The sequence below is a fragment of the Neodiprion lecontei genome, chromosome 6 (assembly GCF_021901455.1).
Source record: "Neodiprion lecontei isolate iyNeoLeco1 chromosome 6, iyNeoLeco1.1, whole genome shotgun sequence".
In the NCBI taxonomy this organism is placed as follows: Eukaryota; Metazoa; Arthropoda; class Insecta; order Hymenoptera; family Diprionidae; genus Neodiprion; species Neodiprion lecontei.
This window is the reverse complement of record NC_060265.1, coordinates 21,037,774-21,057,274: the sequence shown is the minus strand read 5'-3', so window position 1 is coordinate 21,057,274 and position 19,501 is coordinate 21,037,774. Positions and strand designations below refer to the sequence as shown.

The 19,501-nt window shown below is 44.3% G+C and overlaps 1 protein-coding gene and 1 long non-coding RNA gene across 2 annotated transcripts in view; both read right to left on the bottom strand.

The window, feature by feature from the left end:
• LOC124295068 overlaps nucleotides 1-19,501 on the bottom strand; it is an 80,327-nt gene that overhangs the window by 28,275 nt on the left and 32,551 nt on the right. The gene's annotated exons all lie outside the window — the stretch shown is intronic.
• LOC107221420 (fork head domain-containing protein FD4) lies at nucleotides 298-1,976 on the bottom strand. Its single transcript, XM_015660407.2, has one exon. The coding sequence runs from the start codon at nucleotides 1,755-1,757 to the stop codon at nucleotides 594-596; it is 1,164 nt and encodes a 387-aa protein (XP_015515893.1). The 5' UTR covers nucleotides 1,758-1,976; the 3' UTR covers nucleotides 298-593.

Sequence of the window (19,501 nt, the reverse complement as noted above, 5' to 3'; positions counted from 1 at the left end):
CTAAAGGTAATTCTAAATTTCAATTTTCTCATTGACCACCGCGTCACGAGCCGGAGTTTCGACGTCGCGTCAAATTTACCCGATTATTATTCAAATATAATATAATATGTACATACGCATCTAGTTTGATATTATACACATAAGGATTAATTTGTACACAATAGTAATAATGCATATATATAAATATACATTTTTCATACACTCGTTACCTAATTGTGAATTATACATACATATATACATATACATATATATGTGTATATGCTTCATATATATGCTTCATATAGACAGTTAATAAAATCTAAAATTCTTATCTCCGTACATTTTATCTATATATATGTAACATTTTAAACAGTCAAGATCGCGTCAGTCTCACGTAACACGTATTATTATATACCGCCTTCTAATATTTACATCGTGTATATAACCGTGTATCTATACATTTTTTTTAATAATATTCTATAAATATATCGTCTGACGATACGCTGCACGAGTGCATTTCCACGGCAACAATACCGCAAAGAAAGAGAAAAGAGAGGAGAAGAAAAAAAAAAAATAATAATAAATAAACGACATCTCCGAACATCTACGATCGTTTAAATACTCGAACCCGAACCGGGATTAGTCGGCGTGTAATAATTCCTAACATGCAAATGATTGTGAAGATGAATGGCGGAGAAAGGCGGCGAAGCAGTCTGTCCAGGACTGGTCCAGCAGAGATTCGTCGGCGATGCTTTGGAAACGGGGCTGCTCGATGGCGGGCTGGGCGGCAGGACGTTGGGTTCGGGAACGCCGTCGACGTCCACGTCCTCTTCGTCGTGGTCGATTTCCTGTTCCGGTTCCTGAAGCTCGTGCTCGTCCTCGCTGCAGCTGAACCGTCGAGTCTTCGCTGGTCTGAGAACGTCGATCTGATCGTCGGGGGCGAGGAGCGAGGCGACGTCGAACTGGCGCTTCCTCGAGGGTTGCGAGGCCTGCATCGACTGACCGTGGAAGTGATGATGTGGCGTCCACATCCCGGAAATCGCCTGGGCAGTTACCACCGGCGGTCCCAGCGCCGGGGGCGGCGGCGTTGCCGGCAGCGGAGGCGGACTGGGACTGTCGGGTTCCTCGTCGACGGCAAGGCCCATGTGCCTGCGTACCTTGCGCTGGGCCTTGCGCCTCCGGAAGTCGCCGCGACGAAAGTCCTCGAGGTTGGCGGGGTGGATGGCCCAGTAGTGACCCTTGCCGTTGGCGCTCCTTCCGGACTTTACGAAGCAGTCGTTCAACGAGAGGTTGTGCCGTATCGAGTTCCTCCATCCCGGTCCCCGCGTCCTGAAGTAAGGATAGTGCTCGAGGATGTGTTGATAGATGTCCGAGAGGACGAGCTTCTTGTCGGGCGAGGAGAGGATCGCCATGGCGATCAACCCGATGTAGCTGTGCTGGGGCTTCGGCTCCTCGGGGATCCGCTGGTGATGGGGGTGCAGCAGGGCCATCGACAAGGCGAGCCTGCTCGGGTACCCGGCGGCTGGATAGAGCGGCAGAGGCGCGGGAAAGCCCGCCGTCATTCCCAGGTGAGCCGACGGACCGCCGGCCGAAGGATGCCCGACGCCCGGATGCTGGGGGTGAAGCTGCTGGGCCAGACGCAGTCGCTCGGCCATCGCGTAGTAGTATTGAAGCCGGTAGTGTTCGAACCCGGGGAGAAAGCCCGCCATGGGGTTGCCGACCCCGAGACCAACGGCGAGGGGCTCCTTCGTCGGCGGCGGACTCTCGTTGCTGCACATTTCGTCGGAGGAAGACGAAGCACAACCACGCGGATAATCACACACCTTCACTGCACAAGTCCTAATCCACACCCGCAAGGTTATAAACTGTTAACGTGTCCCGATGCGACGGTGATCAGAGCGAGGCAACGTTCATCGAAATCGTCGCTTGGACGCCGGTCGGCCGTCTTCGGGGGTTGAGTTCGGCGTTGGTTATCGAGGGTGGCTTTTCTCGGTGTTTTCGCCGGCATGCACCAAGCAACTGGATGGTTATGATTTACGAGCTGGCTCACCGGCACCACGATGCCCCTCCATCAACCCGGAGGCCCGGATGTCCCCGCCTCTTTTCCGGAACGTCAGCGTCGCCCGGAGGGACCAGTCACCCAACCAGACCGGAGAACGACCGTGGTTCGTGCCGAAGCCACACCCACCGCGTTCAGATATTGATCTCAACCTTTGCTTCTACCTGCGAAACGATATGTCCGACCTCTTATACTCCGGGAGCTTTGTGCCGGCCTCATATTTGCTCCTTCTATTTGCTCCTATTTGCTGCTATTTGCTCTTCTCTGCTCCTACTTCGAGCCCAGCTTGCGGCGAGCTCGATCCATGGCTGCTTTCGTCCGTCGCGTGTCCGCCAACTGCAAATTAATGCTCTTCCGCACCTTCGATTACCTCGCCATTGGTAGTCGCTGTTGCAGGCCGCGAGACGATCCAAGACCCGGCCGCGGTTCGTTCGAGGAGCGATCGCATCTGCGTTCAGCAACCCCAGGACGACGCGTGTCTTTTTACAACTGATCGAGAAGAACGACGCTTGTTGCTTTGCAAGGTCGGTCAACGTCTGCGACACAGCCGGATCGAAAGTCTGAAGGCTGGAACAAGCTGTTCGATAACCATAGACACACACCTCGCGATGAATTATTTATGATGGGAAAACGCCGGCATCGCAACGGAGAACCTGGTGCTTCCAGTTTCTGATGCACTGATTGCAGATTTTTTCATGAACAGCTTTTACCCAGTGCAGCGGTTGTGTATGTAATTTCAGGCGGAACACGTTCTCGGCGAGTATAAGAGGCGACTGTTGAAGTCAGTGTAAGTTTCCGGCTCCTCGTCCGTATCTTTTTGGAAATTCGGTACATCTGGATATCTCCAGTAGATAAGATGAGGACCTCGTCGTTTCTGATGGTTGTGAAATATTCATTGATCCGATCAAAGTGAACTTTACGTCATCGGCATTCGATTGCACGAGTCTGACATCAATTGGTTCGGCTTTGCGCGTGCGACGAAACGCAAGTTTCTCGATTGAATAAAACAGACGTTATTCTTAGATAATCCGAAAATTAAAATTACACCGGAAAGAACCATCGTAAGTCATGGTACGACACCGATGGCGGTTGAGAGGAAATACATACATGTACCTTAATAAATACGAGTGAAATACGGGTCGGTAGGGGAGGTGGGAGGACCCCCAACCTTCGCGTTCGTTCCCTCGGTCGACCTGAACCTTTTTCACCCTCTTGCGCAACCTCGTTTAATTCTTGGACAAAAGAAAAGTGTATTAAAAGCAGTAGCGTATAGACGGGGTGCCGCCCTTTAACTATTTGTAAGCATCCGCCATGCTGGTTTCATGTCTACCACTCGGCATTTACAAAACACAATTTTCATCCGGCAGGCGGCTCTCCGGCAAAGTTCATACACACGGCTCCGATTGCAGCGTATACCCGGATTTGCCCCGTATACATCCCCGAACGGACCCGGGCGACTGTTGCTTTTTGTTGCAAATAACAGAGACTCACGCCCCACACGCTTGCGGAAATACAATGGATCTCTACCGGATATTAGCGCTGTACATGCGCCATGGTTACAGCGTTTCACGCGCGTAGCAGGATCGCGCGAACCCGGCGTGGAACAGACGTGATAAAAGGGTTGATATCTGTCAAACATTGGAGAGGCATACGCCATCCTCACAATCGGTGAAGCAATTGATGACACGGTTTTTGCTACGTGAGTAAATTTATTACTGCTCTTGAAAAGTGCTCGATAATATGAAACAGACTTTTTCTTGTCTTGTACCTTTTGATCGCGGATAAAGCACAAAGTAATCGACTTTCTCCTTTTTTCGAATCAAAGCACAACTTGTAGTACCGGATAAGATTAGAAATTGAATAATTTTGGAGATGCATTAGAAATTGAACGTCAGGCTTTTACTACTTGCAATTAATTTCAATAAACGGATACGAAACTTGAACCTCGTGTATTATACTATAATGAACAGGTTTCCAATCTGTTCTGAACGAAGTAGATGCCGTTGCCATGTATCAACTAGGCTCGACGTAATTCATTTTTATACTTGTTTATCGAATCATTGAGCCACAGCGAGGTCAGTAATTACCCGCTATTGTTTTAATTATACCTAATCAGGCGGTCTTTGTTGGAGTTTTATACCGTTTGACGACTCGACAGCCTTTTTGTGTTTCGTTAGGTGGCAATAATTTGATACGTCAACGCGACGGCGTACGAACTAATCGAAACCAATCGCAGCTGGAGTTTTGGGATCAACTTCCAAATTGGCTGTCAAAATTTTGTCAGCAACTTGTATAACCAGAACTTTTACTTCAGCGTTGCTCAAAAGTCGACGATATCGTCCTTCTCTTACTATCAATAATGAAACTAAACGATGAGAAGTAAATGAAAAAAATTAGTTTCCAACGTATACCTACGAGAACGAATAGAAACTACCGGAGTAATTTTGAAAGCGCGCGTGGTTCGTTCGGACAGTGCGATAATAATATTAGGGCATATTAGAATAACAAATGTGTTTGTCGACGGGACAAAGGTTTGTGGGTAACACTAGCCACGATCAGATAAATAGAAAAATAGTTCGGACGTAGGTATAAGGTACCTAACCATCCGGCGAGGTTCACACGAGATTCGAGGTAGTCATCGCCGCTCGGAATCTACGGGGTGCGAAGAAGAGCGGGCGAAAAAATCGGATGGTTACGAGAAACCGGACTCGCTACTGTCAAAACACAATAAAAATCTCTGAAATCACTAAAAACCAGAACCATAGGATGTTACGCGTGGAGACCCGGAGGTACATTGTGCTCCCAAAATGGGCTAAATCGTTCTCGCTTCTCTCTCGTTTTGCTCCAATAATGGGGATAATTGTAACAGAATGGCGAGAGCCATTGTGGCAATAAAAAAAAAAAGGTGAAAGAAAAAAAAAAAAAAAGAAAAAGTATTGTAACAGTCGAGAGAGGTTGGACGCGAGTAAGTGGCAGATGTATAGAGGCAACTTGGCACCTATCGAGTGTCCCATAGTCACTGGAACTTTAGATGGGTTTTTATATTCGGCACCGGAGAAAATACCCATATACGTATATATATATATATATATATAAATATGTGAATAACTGTGTGCGCGTGTGTGTTTAGTACGCGCATGCGTGTTCATTGCAGTGTGTAAATTAGAAGATAGGAGGAAAAAGTATAATAAATTGACGAAAGAAATTAATTTTCATTCGTACAATAGAGAGAGAACGAGTTCTCAGAGATTAACTTTTTTGTATCAATATACCGTAGTGCGAAACTTGGACATTCGTGGACATCCGATCACGCGATCCTGTGTCAGATTGGTTCAGAGGCGTGATTATATGCTTAGAAACTTGGCAGTAATAATCTTAAAAGGGACAATGGTTCGCTAATCCTAGCCAAGAATGAAAAGGGTCGAGCTTTGTTTGCTTATCTTATAATGTGTTGCGGATCACGCGATTTGGGACGGGATTCAAGCAGCGGTGTCTCAAACTTCGAGTATTTTTCTGTAATAAAATATCTGGTTCTTTTTTTTCATAAAAATGGGCCATCCAAAATTCCAAAAATTGATCTACAGAAAAGAAACTGCGCAAAAAATATAATTTTGAAGGGGTTTAATAAGTGACATTTTTTACAAGTGTTCGATATTTAACATATTTAGATTGAATTAATGAATAATTTGATAAATTCCTCCTTGATACACAGTCTACTATTATCAGGCTGTTTTTTATCGCCAGTAGACCGATACTTCAAAAATATTACATTTAAAAAACAGATACTGGGTAGACTCACAAAACGTCGTATTAACAGAGAGGTGATGATCCGGAAGAAGAAAGAGGAGGAAAAGATCGACGACTATAATGATTAATCAATAATACGGCTAGAACGGTCAACAAAGAATCTAACCAAAAGCGGTAATTGTCCCAAGACTCCGCCTTCATTTTTGAATATCCGAAGACGAATATTTCAGTGTTTCTGAAGAGATCTCCTTCAAAAACCAAAACGTAAAACACGTTCCTTGTTTTTATTGCCTGCCCATCGACGCCAAGATTAAAATTAAGAATTTAAAAAGTCCGATAACTTTGTGTAATAACAATATAGTCGCAACTTTCTTCACCTCAAGCTTTTGCTGCTACAGTGTGGCTTTAGTCGATGATCCTGAAATGTGAACGTTTCGGTAGATGGGTATACGTAGAGAACACAAGGAACGATGTTCCTTAGCGCAGGCACACATATAGACGGGGAAAGTTAGCGTAGCCGGTGTGGTGGCGCCACACAGTTTTGATACCGTTCGTAAACTTTCCTAATCGGTTTTCAAACTTCGCAGTAAACGAACCTTATACAGAGAAGCAGACGAGGTGGCAATGTGGATATCTACAGCAGCCTAGTCCCCCCGTGTTGCGGCTTTGGTGATTATGTCAAAGTATAAGGTATCGAGGTAGGCACAGATATTATAAATAAATATGTAAATCGTGAATCTGGATATACAAGCTCGAGTAATTGCTCGTATTGCGAACAATTGTTCTAGAATTGACATCAGTCTAGGATCGATCATCGAGTTTACCTTAGATTCGCTTGGGAATAATTTTAAATTATCAGGAAAGTATGCGAGTTTACACTTCGGTACAACGATATAAACATAGTCTTTACAGCTATTTTATACAAGCAATACGAGAGTGACTATCATGCCTCATCGCCAACACATAAGTAATTATCCATAACGGCAATTTTGGCCAATGGTGCAAATGTGGTCCTTGATGCCATGAATCCACCTTGTATCGTCTATGATTAAATTTTCTTTAACACATCACCTTCAGGTAATGCAATCTTCACAATCCGACCCACCGAGCTAAATAATATCCGAAGTTTGAACAAAGAACGGTTTAATATACCATTCGCATACCATAAATTTATGTAACGCATTTTTGTTATAATGAGCTTGCGATCAACCGGAGCCAAACAAGTTTTGAGCTTCGCTTGAATCGCCGAGCTGGAAAGCAGGCGACAGGCAGCCAAAGGGCGAAGAAGAGGATCTGAGTATCGAGGGATGGGTGAGTTCAAAGGGGGAGGTAGGGGGAGAGGGTTCCTTGGCGGAGTCCATTAGCCTTGATGGAGCTTTGGCGCTTCAAAGGGCTGTTCCGTTTTGACGCCGAGCTGTACGTGTATACGATAATATATATGCATACACACGTATATACCCGCGCAATGTATATACGGGCAAAGGGTGAGCGCCGCCTAAGCACCTTATTTTCCAGCGTAAATATGTCTGTAAAAGCCCCGCGGCCTGGCGTGCTGCTGCGGAGAGATGCTCCTTAAATATTCATAATTTATAAACTTTACCTTCCGTGGCGTATAAAAATTCTCCTCGCTCCGCGGTCCTCGGCTCGACGAAGATCATGTTTTCTGGGGAGGAGGATGTTATTTTTCTCCACCGTCTTAGGAGAAAAATCCTTCTCTTTCTCTCTCTCTCTCTCTCTCTCTGCACGCGACGTGTGGGAAGGGATTGAGCACCCAACTTACTTACTCACCTACGCATACATGCCATACCTCCGCACACGGGGGGAGCATTTCCGGCAGTCACAATATTGCGGTCGCTCACGCACTAACCGGATAAAGTTCTGATCGAACGCTAGGGACTCTGGAAGCCGCTGTTGGTTTCTGGAGTGCTCCAGGTACTCCCGAAGTTAACAGGCGGTCAAAATCTCAGCGGGAATTTCAGGAGCCGGGGGCAGAGGGCAGAGAAGTGAATCGGCTCGTGAAGTGGTAAGTGTCCTTCAATTGGACGCGTTTTGGAGCAAGGCGCCCGATGTGTTTTGTGTGGTAATAAAGCCGGAACTATATTTTCTTTGTCGCCTTCTCGGGAGAACGGAAAAAGGCTCAGCCGAGGAGCAGCGGAAGTCCTTCGGGACACCTTCTTGATTCCTCTAGGAGGAAGACCACTGTATAACCGAGACGTGACCGCTTGGCCGAGTAACAGGATTACCGTTAACAATTGGAAATATTTCACGCTCCTGAATGCACGGATTTACCAATATTTTGGGTGTTTAGCTTTGTCCTCAACTCGAGGCTCGGCATTGTCGTTCACTGGGGGCGGCTTCGGACCGGAGACCATGGTCGGGGCGTTATTCAGATAACAGAACTGCACGTGGCAAAGGACGTCGAAATTCAAAACTTCTACAGCACTTCACTGCAGCTTTTTTGTCACTTTTACAGTGCGGACTGCCAGGCTGGCGCTTAATAACCGATATCCGTATTGATTTCAAAGTTTTTTCGACACAAGTTATTGGATGAAGACATGTTTTCGCTCAACGTATTCTGGTTTATCGTAAACACGTTTGAACAACGTTGTACGCGATACCTTAAATACCATTATTATAGAGTTACTTGGCAAAAAGTATGGTTATATTTATGGGAAGTAAGGGTTGAACATGTAATAACATGCATGTAACAAGCCGTTGAGATCTCATTCGCTGCAGACATTTCTTCAATACCGATCAAGTTCGGAAGAAAGTTTCTCAAATACTTCCGTATGAAGGAGCATGAATTGTTGAACAATACTCTAAAAGTGAAATGAGATTGAAACCGTCCTCGAACTTCATTCGAAGTTAAGATAAACTATTATGAGTCTCGTCGTAACCATAAAAATGGTTAAAACTACCGTGACAATGACATTAACTTTCTTTGTCAGTAAGAAATTGATAAAATCAACCACGCGACATTCGAACACGTTATCTACTTCCTAAAACCCAATAAAACTTCATAAATCCTGTGGCAGATTTCATTTCAAAAGTTCCATTACACGTGAGTGCGAGTAACAACAAATGACGAAACATATCCATAGGCGGGATACACATTTGTTGTTGATATTAGAAACGTATTCGAATATTGTAATTATATATAGCAGCCAGGAATCCGATGCCAGTGAACGGGACGCACCGGCAACGGCAGTGAGGATTCTTGGTTCAAGGCGGCTGTTGCAACAGCTTCGAGTGTTTTGATAGGTCGTCCCGCGAACAGACAGGACAAAGCACCTTTGGATTCTAAGCGGTATCAATATATCCCCATAACTGACGAAGAATAATATTTCTCGTCATTGTGATGCTTACAATGGCTCGGACGTGATTGCAGCGGTAAGACCGCCAGCGGCGTATCGTGGACTGGGTGAGATCACAACTCGAATCCACCGACGCAATTCCGTACAATGATTTGAGCAGGCAAGAGAAAAGAAAATGTCATTCGCGCTGGGTTAAATTCATTTTTTCCATATTAAATCGCGATATTAGCACGCAGTCGCGTAAGGAATTAATAACTTCCAAGACTAGGGAAGTGCAGCCCAATTGCACATCATCACGGAGAGTAGGCAATGGTATAATGTAAATTACATGCGTCTGTGCGTCGTGTGCACGCGTTACACACGTCCCAATCGTTTCGTGGCCGGGAGAGTCCTTAAGCGGATTTTAAGGCTCCAACGTTCGGTGAAACGGAATCGAAGCCGAGCGGAGTTCGTGGCTATTATTACATACGGCAGGGCCAAAAACCCCAGACCACCCCGGACCAGCACCCCGAGCTTAACCAACCGCATAAGCACCTCACACGACAACCAAAGGGCTTCGTCCCGGAGTCCCACAGCGCGTACTAATAGATTACACAAATGGTCTTCGCTCGTTGACAGCGCCGAGGGCAGCTTTGAAATATTCATTCGAGGGGATCGCGGCGACTCGACACTCGGGTGAGAATTACATCCACGTGCGTCACTGGGCTTAGGCACTTCGGAATTACCCCGTCGAAGGAAATTTTTCAGCGAATGCTCGAGATTCGACGATGAAAATCGAGACGGGAAAGAAGAAGCACAACGTACGGTGACCTGGATTGGTCTGCAGTAGCGAAACTGTCCTGGTCATGGGAAACGGTGTTGGTACCTTTAAAGAATCAATGGTGTATCTTGGGCGAAAGATCCGATAAAAATCGGGCGATGAATGAATCTGAATCGCGGTTGATCAAAGTATCGGTAGAGTTCTCGATAAAATCGGACAGCTGTCGCGTGGCGAACCGCGGTAATATAGTAGGCAGATAGGCAACAATGGACGCCCGTAGACGCCAAGTTGCAGCAACAGAGACATATCGTCCGGAATTACGAACCGACAGACAGAACGAATAGACCACGTGCAAAAGGGGTTTTCAGCCTGTAATAACGTCAATAGAATCCACACGCATAATGGATATATGCGAAAGCGAACATGCTGCGGGGGTGTAACTCTGTTTGAAATAATAAACGTTTACCGAAGGATATATGGAGGCTCGTGGCCGGCAAGGACTAGGCAGTAATCGACCCTGGAGCGACCTCTGATTGGATCAGGATTAGGGAAGGAAGGGTTCGTTTCGGCTGGTTCTGGCCAACTGCATTCACATGAAAAGCCCACAGTAGCCTTTCACCCGCTGTTAGGGTTATACGTCACTGTTCGTATTCATTTATTGATGAAACATATTTGCGTCACCGGAGGTCTTTTTGGACAAACAACGCAAGTCTTGACACATTTTTCGCTTCCCTTCTCTCTTCGGCTATAAAACAAACATCGTTCAATATTAGTTAATTAGTGTGCTACTCTTCCGATCTTTATCTCACTCAAATGTCAAATTTAAATGAAATTGATGGGAGAGTTTAGAAAGAATGGTAAGAGCAAACAGAAATGTGTGCCGGGCTAAAATTTGCTGCTGATCAATGTCTACCACGTGTGTAGGTTGGAAAATTACACAACTTATCGTCAATACTTTCACGGTGCTTTACTTGAGCCGTCTCAAACTTTTTCGTGTACAGTAAGGTTCGTTAATGGGATCCCAGTGGCTTACTATTTTTTTGGAATCAAAAGTGGAACCAGTTTTCTTTCCGACAAAATTTTATGTTCCAATGACTAGCGTCGCACGTGACAGGGGAAAAAAACGATACGTTTATCATAGACACCACAAATTTCAATAGAAAGCGAGCTTCTTTCGGGTTTGATTCCAAAAAACTAGCAAACCACTGGGAACCTGGAAATTTGAAGATGGAAAAAGCCTCGTCCACCGTTAAGTCGAATCAATCGAAGACGTTCCTTTTATTTCCTTTTATTGTTGGTTAAGAAGAGAGACCGGACTACCCTGGTTGATCATGCCACATTTATCACCGACATTATAAATGCTGTACCGTAAGCAATAACTGTAATTTTGCACGCTCGTAGGACAGATGCAGCGCCATACGTGCGTGTCGAGCACAGTGCCCTTTTGGGCTTGGTATATCCACGAGTCCTGAACCAGTCCAGTTTCGAATGTGAGCCGCGTTTACTAGACTGTTACCAGATCCTTTACTTTGCCGAATGAAACTATACAACAGCGTATTTCTCGTATTACACCCACATACTGTTGGGTAATCATCGCGTAATAGCTGCCAATACGTCCCGAGGGTTCGTCAAACGGAGGGCGAGAAGAAGGGGCCGCGTTAAGTCCGCCACGAATCCGCCGCAGGCGATAGCCAATATGCGAGACTATCTTACGATTAGATTCGCCGTCGACACGTCAGAAGCTGACATGACCAGAATTAGACCTACACCTCAATAATTCATAGATTCAATTGCGATTTGCTGGATTTGCTTCCGCTTTGGCGTTGTGAAGACGATTTTTTACAACAGATTATTCGCTCGTATCGAATGTCAATTATTCTCAGGATGTTCGGGATTTTGTGTGCCTGCGGTCAAAGTAGTCTAGATATTCATCATTTGTTTTGTGATGGTACGATTTTTCCATTGCGGTATCCAAGCTTAAGTTGAACGTCGTTATGAGTGCAATTAGAGAAGTTTTTTTTTATCTGGGAATAGTGAATGCGTATTCGTATATTGATTCAACGATCTTCTTTACTGATCTGAGCTACTCTACCTTCAACTCAGCCATTTTAAGTGACAGTTTCTCACTATTCCGTATCAAATGACAAGCTCGTACATATGAAAATGCATTTGATTCTTTCGCGGTCTTTTAGGATTTTGGGAGACTGCACCTTCAGGGATGAAAAAACGTCTCACCAGCGGGGCAAAGGTATTAAAAACTTGAGCACCTCGATTCGTAGAGAATTTTACTGTTTGGGGCGGACTTTGCTCCGCCATCGAATGCTCCCTGGTACATTGTTGCGACATAGGGAGGATCCTTGGATCTTCACGATTAGCGGTAACACAACTGGTGGCATTCTTGTAGCGAGAATGGAGCTTTCCTTGATGCTATAAACAACATTTTTCTAGCCCTGATTGAGAATTTCCATATGATAATTGTTAAGCAACTTCAGCTCCCAATGGAAGTTATCAATGATCGTAGATTCTCTCAATCTCCTTGAAATACTTCAAGAGAAAATAATAATTCATCAAAGTTTAGCTGGTGATGAGGAAATTTCTTAAAGGCAAAAGTATCATGAGATAATCTCCAATATTCTGGAGATGAGATATAATTGTTTGCACGGACATTGGCTCGTGCATGCAAAGGAGAAAAATTCGGGGTGTCCCCAACGTGTCTCTCTATAAGTATTACAGAAAGGGTTGATCTAAACGATCGGAGGTTACAAGCGTCAGTAATGACTGTTTTGACAGCGCCTCGTGTCCAGCATTGAAAGAGGTATGGAAGAGCATTGAAGAGACGGTATTGTAGTGCCAACAGATTGGAATCAATATTTACACTGTATTCCGTGTAAGCCATGGATTATCAAGAGATTAAGAGATCCCTCAACCCTTTTTCAATTCGCTTAGCCTGCGTTCTCCGAAGGCGCCGTCTTTCGGAGGCCGGATTCTTTACAACTCTTTGCGCACCAGAACGACGCTGCTGCAGGTATACCTGAGTGTACGAATAGATGTGCATGCATGTAGACGGCTTCGATGTGCTTCGGAGCCGCAGACATAAAGCGTCAGGAACGACCGTCCCCATTAGAGTAGGGCGTGCCGAGGACAGTATTTAGTTAGGGATAGCATTGAACGGTGAGCGTTGAGCGGTGCACGGTGAATATTAACAATACATCCCGTGCTACGCTGAGTTCTGATTGTATTCCTTTGTAGCCGAGAGGGCTACGTGTGATTATGATGTCGGTTTAGGGTGGCCCACGCTACAATGATCGCCGGATGGATGTACCATGGATAATTTTGAATTAGGATATCCAGATCTGTGTCCGATGATCTGAGCTCACTTTCCCATGTTCGATACCACCCTCGAAAAGACTGGAATAAAAGTTTAAAGGGAAAGAAAGAGTGATTAGAAAATATTTAGAGACCCAATGAAACATGAGTTTCACAAAAAGACGATCACTGTTTGTTGTTCCACGAGGAAAAAACAGGGTAAACATGACGTAGTTGCTGTACTTGACAATATTTGACATTGGAGTATCTAGTAAACATATTTCAGCTTCCTATATCCAGTATGTATACCAAAGCCAAAGGTGCCGGTTTACTGGCAACGTAGGAGGACAATATTAGAGTACACAACACTTGACTTATGGTTTCCATAGATACTTTGGCCAACAACGGTAATAAACCAGCGCGAGAAAGGAGATATCTACGTTACTGGTCGTTGGTTAAAGCTCGTTGTCGAATTCGAACCTGGGGCAGATACAGTCCGTGACGACATGATCGGAATTACAGACAGGGAACAGAGGGGTAGTTTTCTGCGCAAGGGTCTACCAACGCAAGGCCGTTGAGGCACCCTTAGGTTAAGTTATTTAACTCTCCACAGATGGCTCTGCACGTAATTCGAAGGTTCCGTTCAAGCTGCTGGTGAAGCGGACTACAGCTGATCATTTTTTACCGACCGACGATGAGCTATTCATGTTAATTCTCGAAATGCTGGGCCTGTTTTTAGTAGCAAATGATGGCGTTAAGTTCAAAATGAATGTTGGCTTGACCAATTAGGAAAAAATTCATTTTGCTGGCCAAATAACCCCTGACAATCTTAACATTACATTGTAAACCTATATGTATTGATATATATCAACAGCAGATATTGTTTCTTTTATCAGAGGATTAATAAAGCTAATTCGTACATGGTTTATTTTATAAATAATAAAGACAAGACATCGTCCGTTGATATTTCTAGTGTCGCTTAAATTCGAACGACGCCGCGACGCTTGCGATTACCATCCCATGTACAAGTCGTTATGGGTCTATGGAATTAAATCTATACCGAGCAGTACCGTATTTGTACAATTTTGTGCAATGCAAAGTCGATTAGACGGTATTTGCCGCATAATAAACCTATTACGAAGCGGTTTGCATGCGGGTAGCCTAACATCAGTTATTTGCGAGGAAAGGTGGAGTCACTCAACAATAGACCTAGGATCTCTTTATTATTATACTACGCGGCACGCGGCCGTCGTAACTCGCTATTGATGGTAATATTCCATTGTGGCCACAGCCTATTAGGGTCTTTACGACTTTTCGAAGCTGAACGTTGGAATAGTAAATACTTGTTACAAGCTAACTGTTATACTCTCACGAACCCCAAGACCAGCCGTACGATCCCTTTCGCGATCAACACAAGTAAGTCATCGTTCCGTGGATTAGTGAAGACCGACGATATTAGAGTAGGAACAAAAGTAACGAATCATAAACTTGTTTTCCACATTCATTCATCTTTACGCAATTTTAACAAATAGACAGTTTGACGCTTCGAATGGAGCGTTATACCTTTTTATTCCAAAATGTATGACGTCTATAAAAGTGGACACCGTTTGGTGTAAAATACACCACCGATCAGAGAAAAATGAACAGAATAACATCCATTGGTACTTCTTTTGACATCGAATAGTGTTAAAATCAACACCAAACGGTGTCGATTTGCAAAGAATGTTTTCGGTGTTACACTCAACACCACCGTGTTAACATTGGTACAAGTACGAGCGGTCGCCTGTTACAGAAGCTAAATGATTGGTCCACCTCTCTGTAATAACGCCAATGCTTCCGAATAGATTTGTGGAAAATTAGTACGTGTCTAACAATGCGGCGTCGAAAAGTGCGACATATGTTTCGACCCTGATCTCTAGCATCGTTTCGAGCGGGGATCGCGTATGGTGAAAAAGCCCCAATAAGGGGCGGTCGAGTGAGAGAGAGAGAGCGAGAGAGTTCACGCAAGGGGGTTTCACGAACCAGAGCTAAACCCCGTTTAAGTGTTAACTGGGACAACAACCTTGATCTATAACTCTTCCAACCCTAACGACCAGGCATTGTGCCGAAATGAACCCTGCGCACACACTTCAAGTAAGAAGAGGTCCCTGCAACCCTCGAAAAATGATCTCGTTTAACGTGTCCATTGTTGACCTTTGGAGTAAAATGTCTCGTGGATATCGTACTTGATTTATAATTTAATGACAGACATACATATATACTTGCAAATGTCATTCGGATATTTTTACTTCACACGTCCATTACAAGTAGATATCGTTAAGAGATGTCTTCTATTTCTTTGTGCAACTGAATGTGAGACGTAGTTGATTTTAATTCATATGAAATTAGAGAATACACCACTGCTATACTTCCTCCATTCCGCAAGACAGCTTATACTCAGCAAAAGACTGACAATAAATTGTAATAAAGAAATAATCGAAAATCCGTATATACGCTGACTGTGGCAAATGTATCGGATTGGGTTCGCGATTGTTTCAGATTGCTGTTGCGGAGATACACCTTGCGCGGAGGGCTGTAATCTGTATTATCCTCTGACAATTAGTGTTGAGCGGATTTCAGATACACAGATTACTGTTATTACAGAAGTTACTCTCTCCGGCGAGTCTCCTCGACGCAGTCACCCGTAGGTCGCATCATGGAACCACGTGATAATACTCAAGTTCCGTCAGTTCAAATAACCACGATAATAATTTTACCCGTGTTGACTGTGAAGACGTTCAAGACGCTTCCTTGCGCTTCAATTTTTCCAAAACAGTCGTATAGCTGCGAAGCACGCGGATCTTTGGGGAAATAAAATTAACAAACAGCGCTCACGTTGGGGGTACGAATTTACACCCAAGGTGGTTTTTTTTTTTTCTTTTGTCCGTGAGGGCTTACTCGACGATCTCAAAATAATAGCACTTTGCGTCAAAGTTAATTGCGTATCGAGTCCCGCGATTTCCGTATAGATTACACGTCTAATGGCAAGTCGAGTATGTATGCATAGCAAGCGCAAGTATTAAGTGAGCAAGTCAGGTCGGCCGTTCCGGTGAGGCGTGACTCTGCGCCTCGTCAACGAGGGACGTGGAGGGACACTGGCAACAACTGTCATCCTATTAAACTAATTGACTGAGCAGTATGTTCCCGATACCGCAGTGATTTTAGTTATACGGACGACACGCCGCAACGGACGAAAAATGCTGAAGCATTCTGTTCCTGCACCTATACAGTACAGCGTATACTAAACGCACGCATCATGTACACGCCATTATAATTTACAGCCATTATTCGATACCCCGGTATAAATACAAGTCCCGCAAACTTGGCACCCTATTACCGAATTATACACGCATCGTCGCTTTCACAAGCCGATTTTCCCCGTCCCCTAATTCTGGGTCTGATCCTTGTATAATAAATTAAATTCTGACGTCACAGGCACTGACCTTTGACTCATCTTGACTGATTATTCTCGTAGAGTTTTTGCGCATTGCGTAAATGAGTTCTAAGGCATTGGAATTTGCTTCAAGTCTCTTCCTTGAATCTTGTTCCATTGATAGCGAAACTTTCAGCATCCCTGACACGAATACCGTCCTATATGGTTATAGCAATTAATAGGCACAGAAATAGCTCCGAGTCCTTTACGGACTTGTAACTAGTTCGACATGGTTCCTCAACTCCTTGACGTCGTTCGAGCTCTATACGTACCGATACCGGTGTGCGGAAGTGCAACATCTCCAATCTGCACGACCTTTTGTAAAGGATACTGCAGTTCCCGAATGATTGTTTCCACAAGCTTCCACCAAGTGAAAAAAAATTCGTTGACAACAATTAATCACGTACCGATGTATGACGTACGAAAAAGCTTTTCGTGCAACAGACCCCATGCCTTTGTTGAAGAGCATCTCGCGGGATACATTGCACGCGTATTCTTATACCGATATATCGAGAATGTGGAAGTGGGCTGAACATGCAGTAGACATGCGAATGCACTTTGCATGCATCGCATACAAGCGCATAAAGGAGAGACACAGTGTAATCCACGGCACGCGACCCCAATGCGGCTTAAGCGAAGACCTTTCTGCAAGGGTCTATTGAAAATATACGTTCAACCACTTAAATCTCCCGTAATAACCCGAGGCCGACGATCCGTCGATCGTTGCTTGTTACTCGTAAAGGTGCAGGGCGTTTATGTGTTTGCACAAAACGTACGCGCGCTCACAAATTATATTATACGCACACGTACGTGTAAATCTCGCCTGGTATACTAGCCGGATCATTAAACTTTGCGGTATACCTGATAAAACCAGATTTAATTTTATCACACTGGAAATCAAACTTGTGCAACGGCATAATTGGCCGGTAAAGCATGTACAGCGGGTAAAACTTTTATGACACTTTACCTATGAGCAGATAGATACGTGTACACTGTGGTTTATTTTTTTTTTTTTTTTGTATTTGAGTCGCTGTTTCAACTTGAAACCAAACAAAAGAAATATTGTTTTAGGAAAAATTTAATGTATATAACGTTAGACGCTTTTTGTATACACATAGGTATACCCAACGTACTCGACCCTCTTCGATCCCCGAGTCACAGTTTCATACTCAAACTACAAAACCTACCCTATCCACGGTGACTTGCATAAACGCGAACCGGAAATGAAGAGCTTTGATTTAATTAAATGACACGCGTCGATTTGCAAGTACCGTCATACCGAACCTGTATTCAAACAAATTTCATCCGGAACATAAAACAAAAAAAAAAGAAAAAGAATGGAAACAGACATAGAATGAAACACCAACAAGCGACGTTGATAAAATAATAAAGTCACGGTTCTTCGAATACACGATACATCACGGGGTACTATAAGGGAGGAAGGGAGGGAGGGAGGGTTGGAGTGAAGAGGAGATACAGCGTGTAACTGACCGTATGTTCGCACATTGTGATTTCTGTATCGAACGCCTCCCTGCACCACCGAATATAATTGGCAGGGGACAAGAAGCCGAGAAGGATATTTATTGCTTTTGAGGGTAGCGGGAATCGTAATAGGCTGTGAAGGGTGGCTACGGGGGAGTGAGGGACACCAGCCTCTTTTGCGGTTCGTCGAATTGTGCTTCCTTAAAAAAATTCACCCGTATGGTACCCACACATGGAGTTACAATAATTTTTCGCATTCGGGTATCACAATTCGCTTTCAATTTCAACCAAAGATATGAGGGTGAAAAAAAAAGCGCAGAACCTAATTTGCAAGATTAATTTCTTCAACGACCTGTAAAAAGTAGCAAATGACGATGATCGCATACAGATGAGCTGATGGATATGTACGATTTTCATAAACTCGTTCAATCTCGATACTGCAATAGTTTGTTCTTCTCCAAGAAATCCCAGGCAGTGTTCAAACCGAAGGAATATTAAGAGCAAAACGGAATTTGAAAAATTATAAAAACATCAACGTAAAAAATGAAACTTCGTAGATCGCAAATGGCTACAGAAATAATGACTTCGTTTATTCATTAGGAGATATTTATTTCCCTAGGACTCGAGGCACGAAATAGACTGTAACGACGTGCTCAGATGCTGAAACAAACTAAGTATAAACAACCAATGATGTGACATAAGCTGCGAAGTGCAGGTAGATGAACGAAAATGGTCTCGTTATAGTCGTAGGTTTGAAGTAGGTACACTGTAAAACGTTACGCCTGGAGTTGAACCGATGTGCAATAGACTCCAAAAAATGACACATCTATGTATGTACGTTAAATGGTAATTATCATTTATCGTTGATTAGCGAACGCAGAACAGTTTAAGATTCGCTACATTCGTTCCAAAGTTTCTCGATCAAGAAAGGCTCACGATTATACCACGCAATGATAGACCATCTAGCTGTATAGTCGAGTGATAAAAGCCGTACGACAAACCGCTGAAATAAAAATTCGCAACAGCGAAAGAGATGTACTACAAGAAAATACGTGGAACAACGATGTACCAAAGATGTAAAATCTCGTTACGGACAATAGATCTGTAGCAAATATGCCAAGTGGGAGAGAGTAGTGTTGGTGGATTCGGTCAAGCATCGGTGTGCGACGTTACCAAAAGCACGGAGAGTACGGCGAGTTGAGGGATGAGTTCGTAGATAGCACGACGACGATGATAATAATAACCGCGATCTTCTGTAAGTACGTGTTTGTAGTTACCCCGAAGACGAGCTAGGAGCCACGAGCCACCCCGTCGGGTCGGGTCGGATCGACAGACTCCGCCCTGTCGCTATCGTCAGCCAAGGGTTGGTTCTCCCGGGGGTG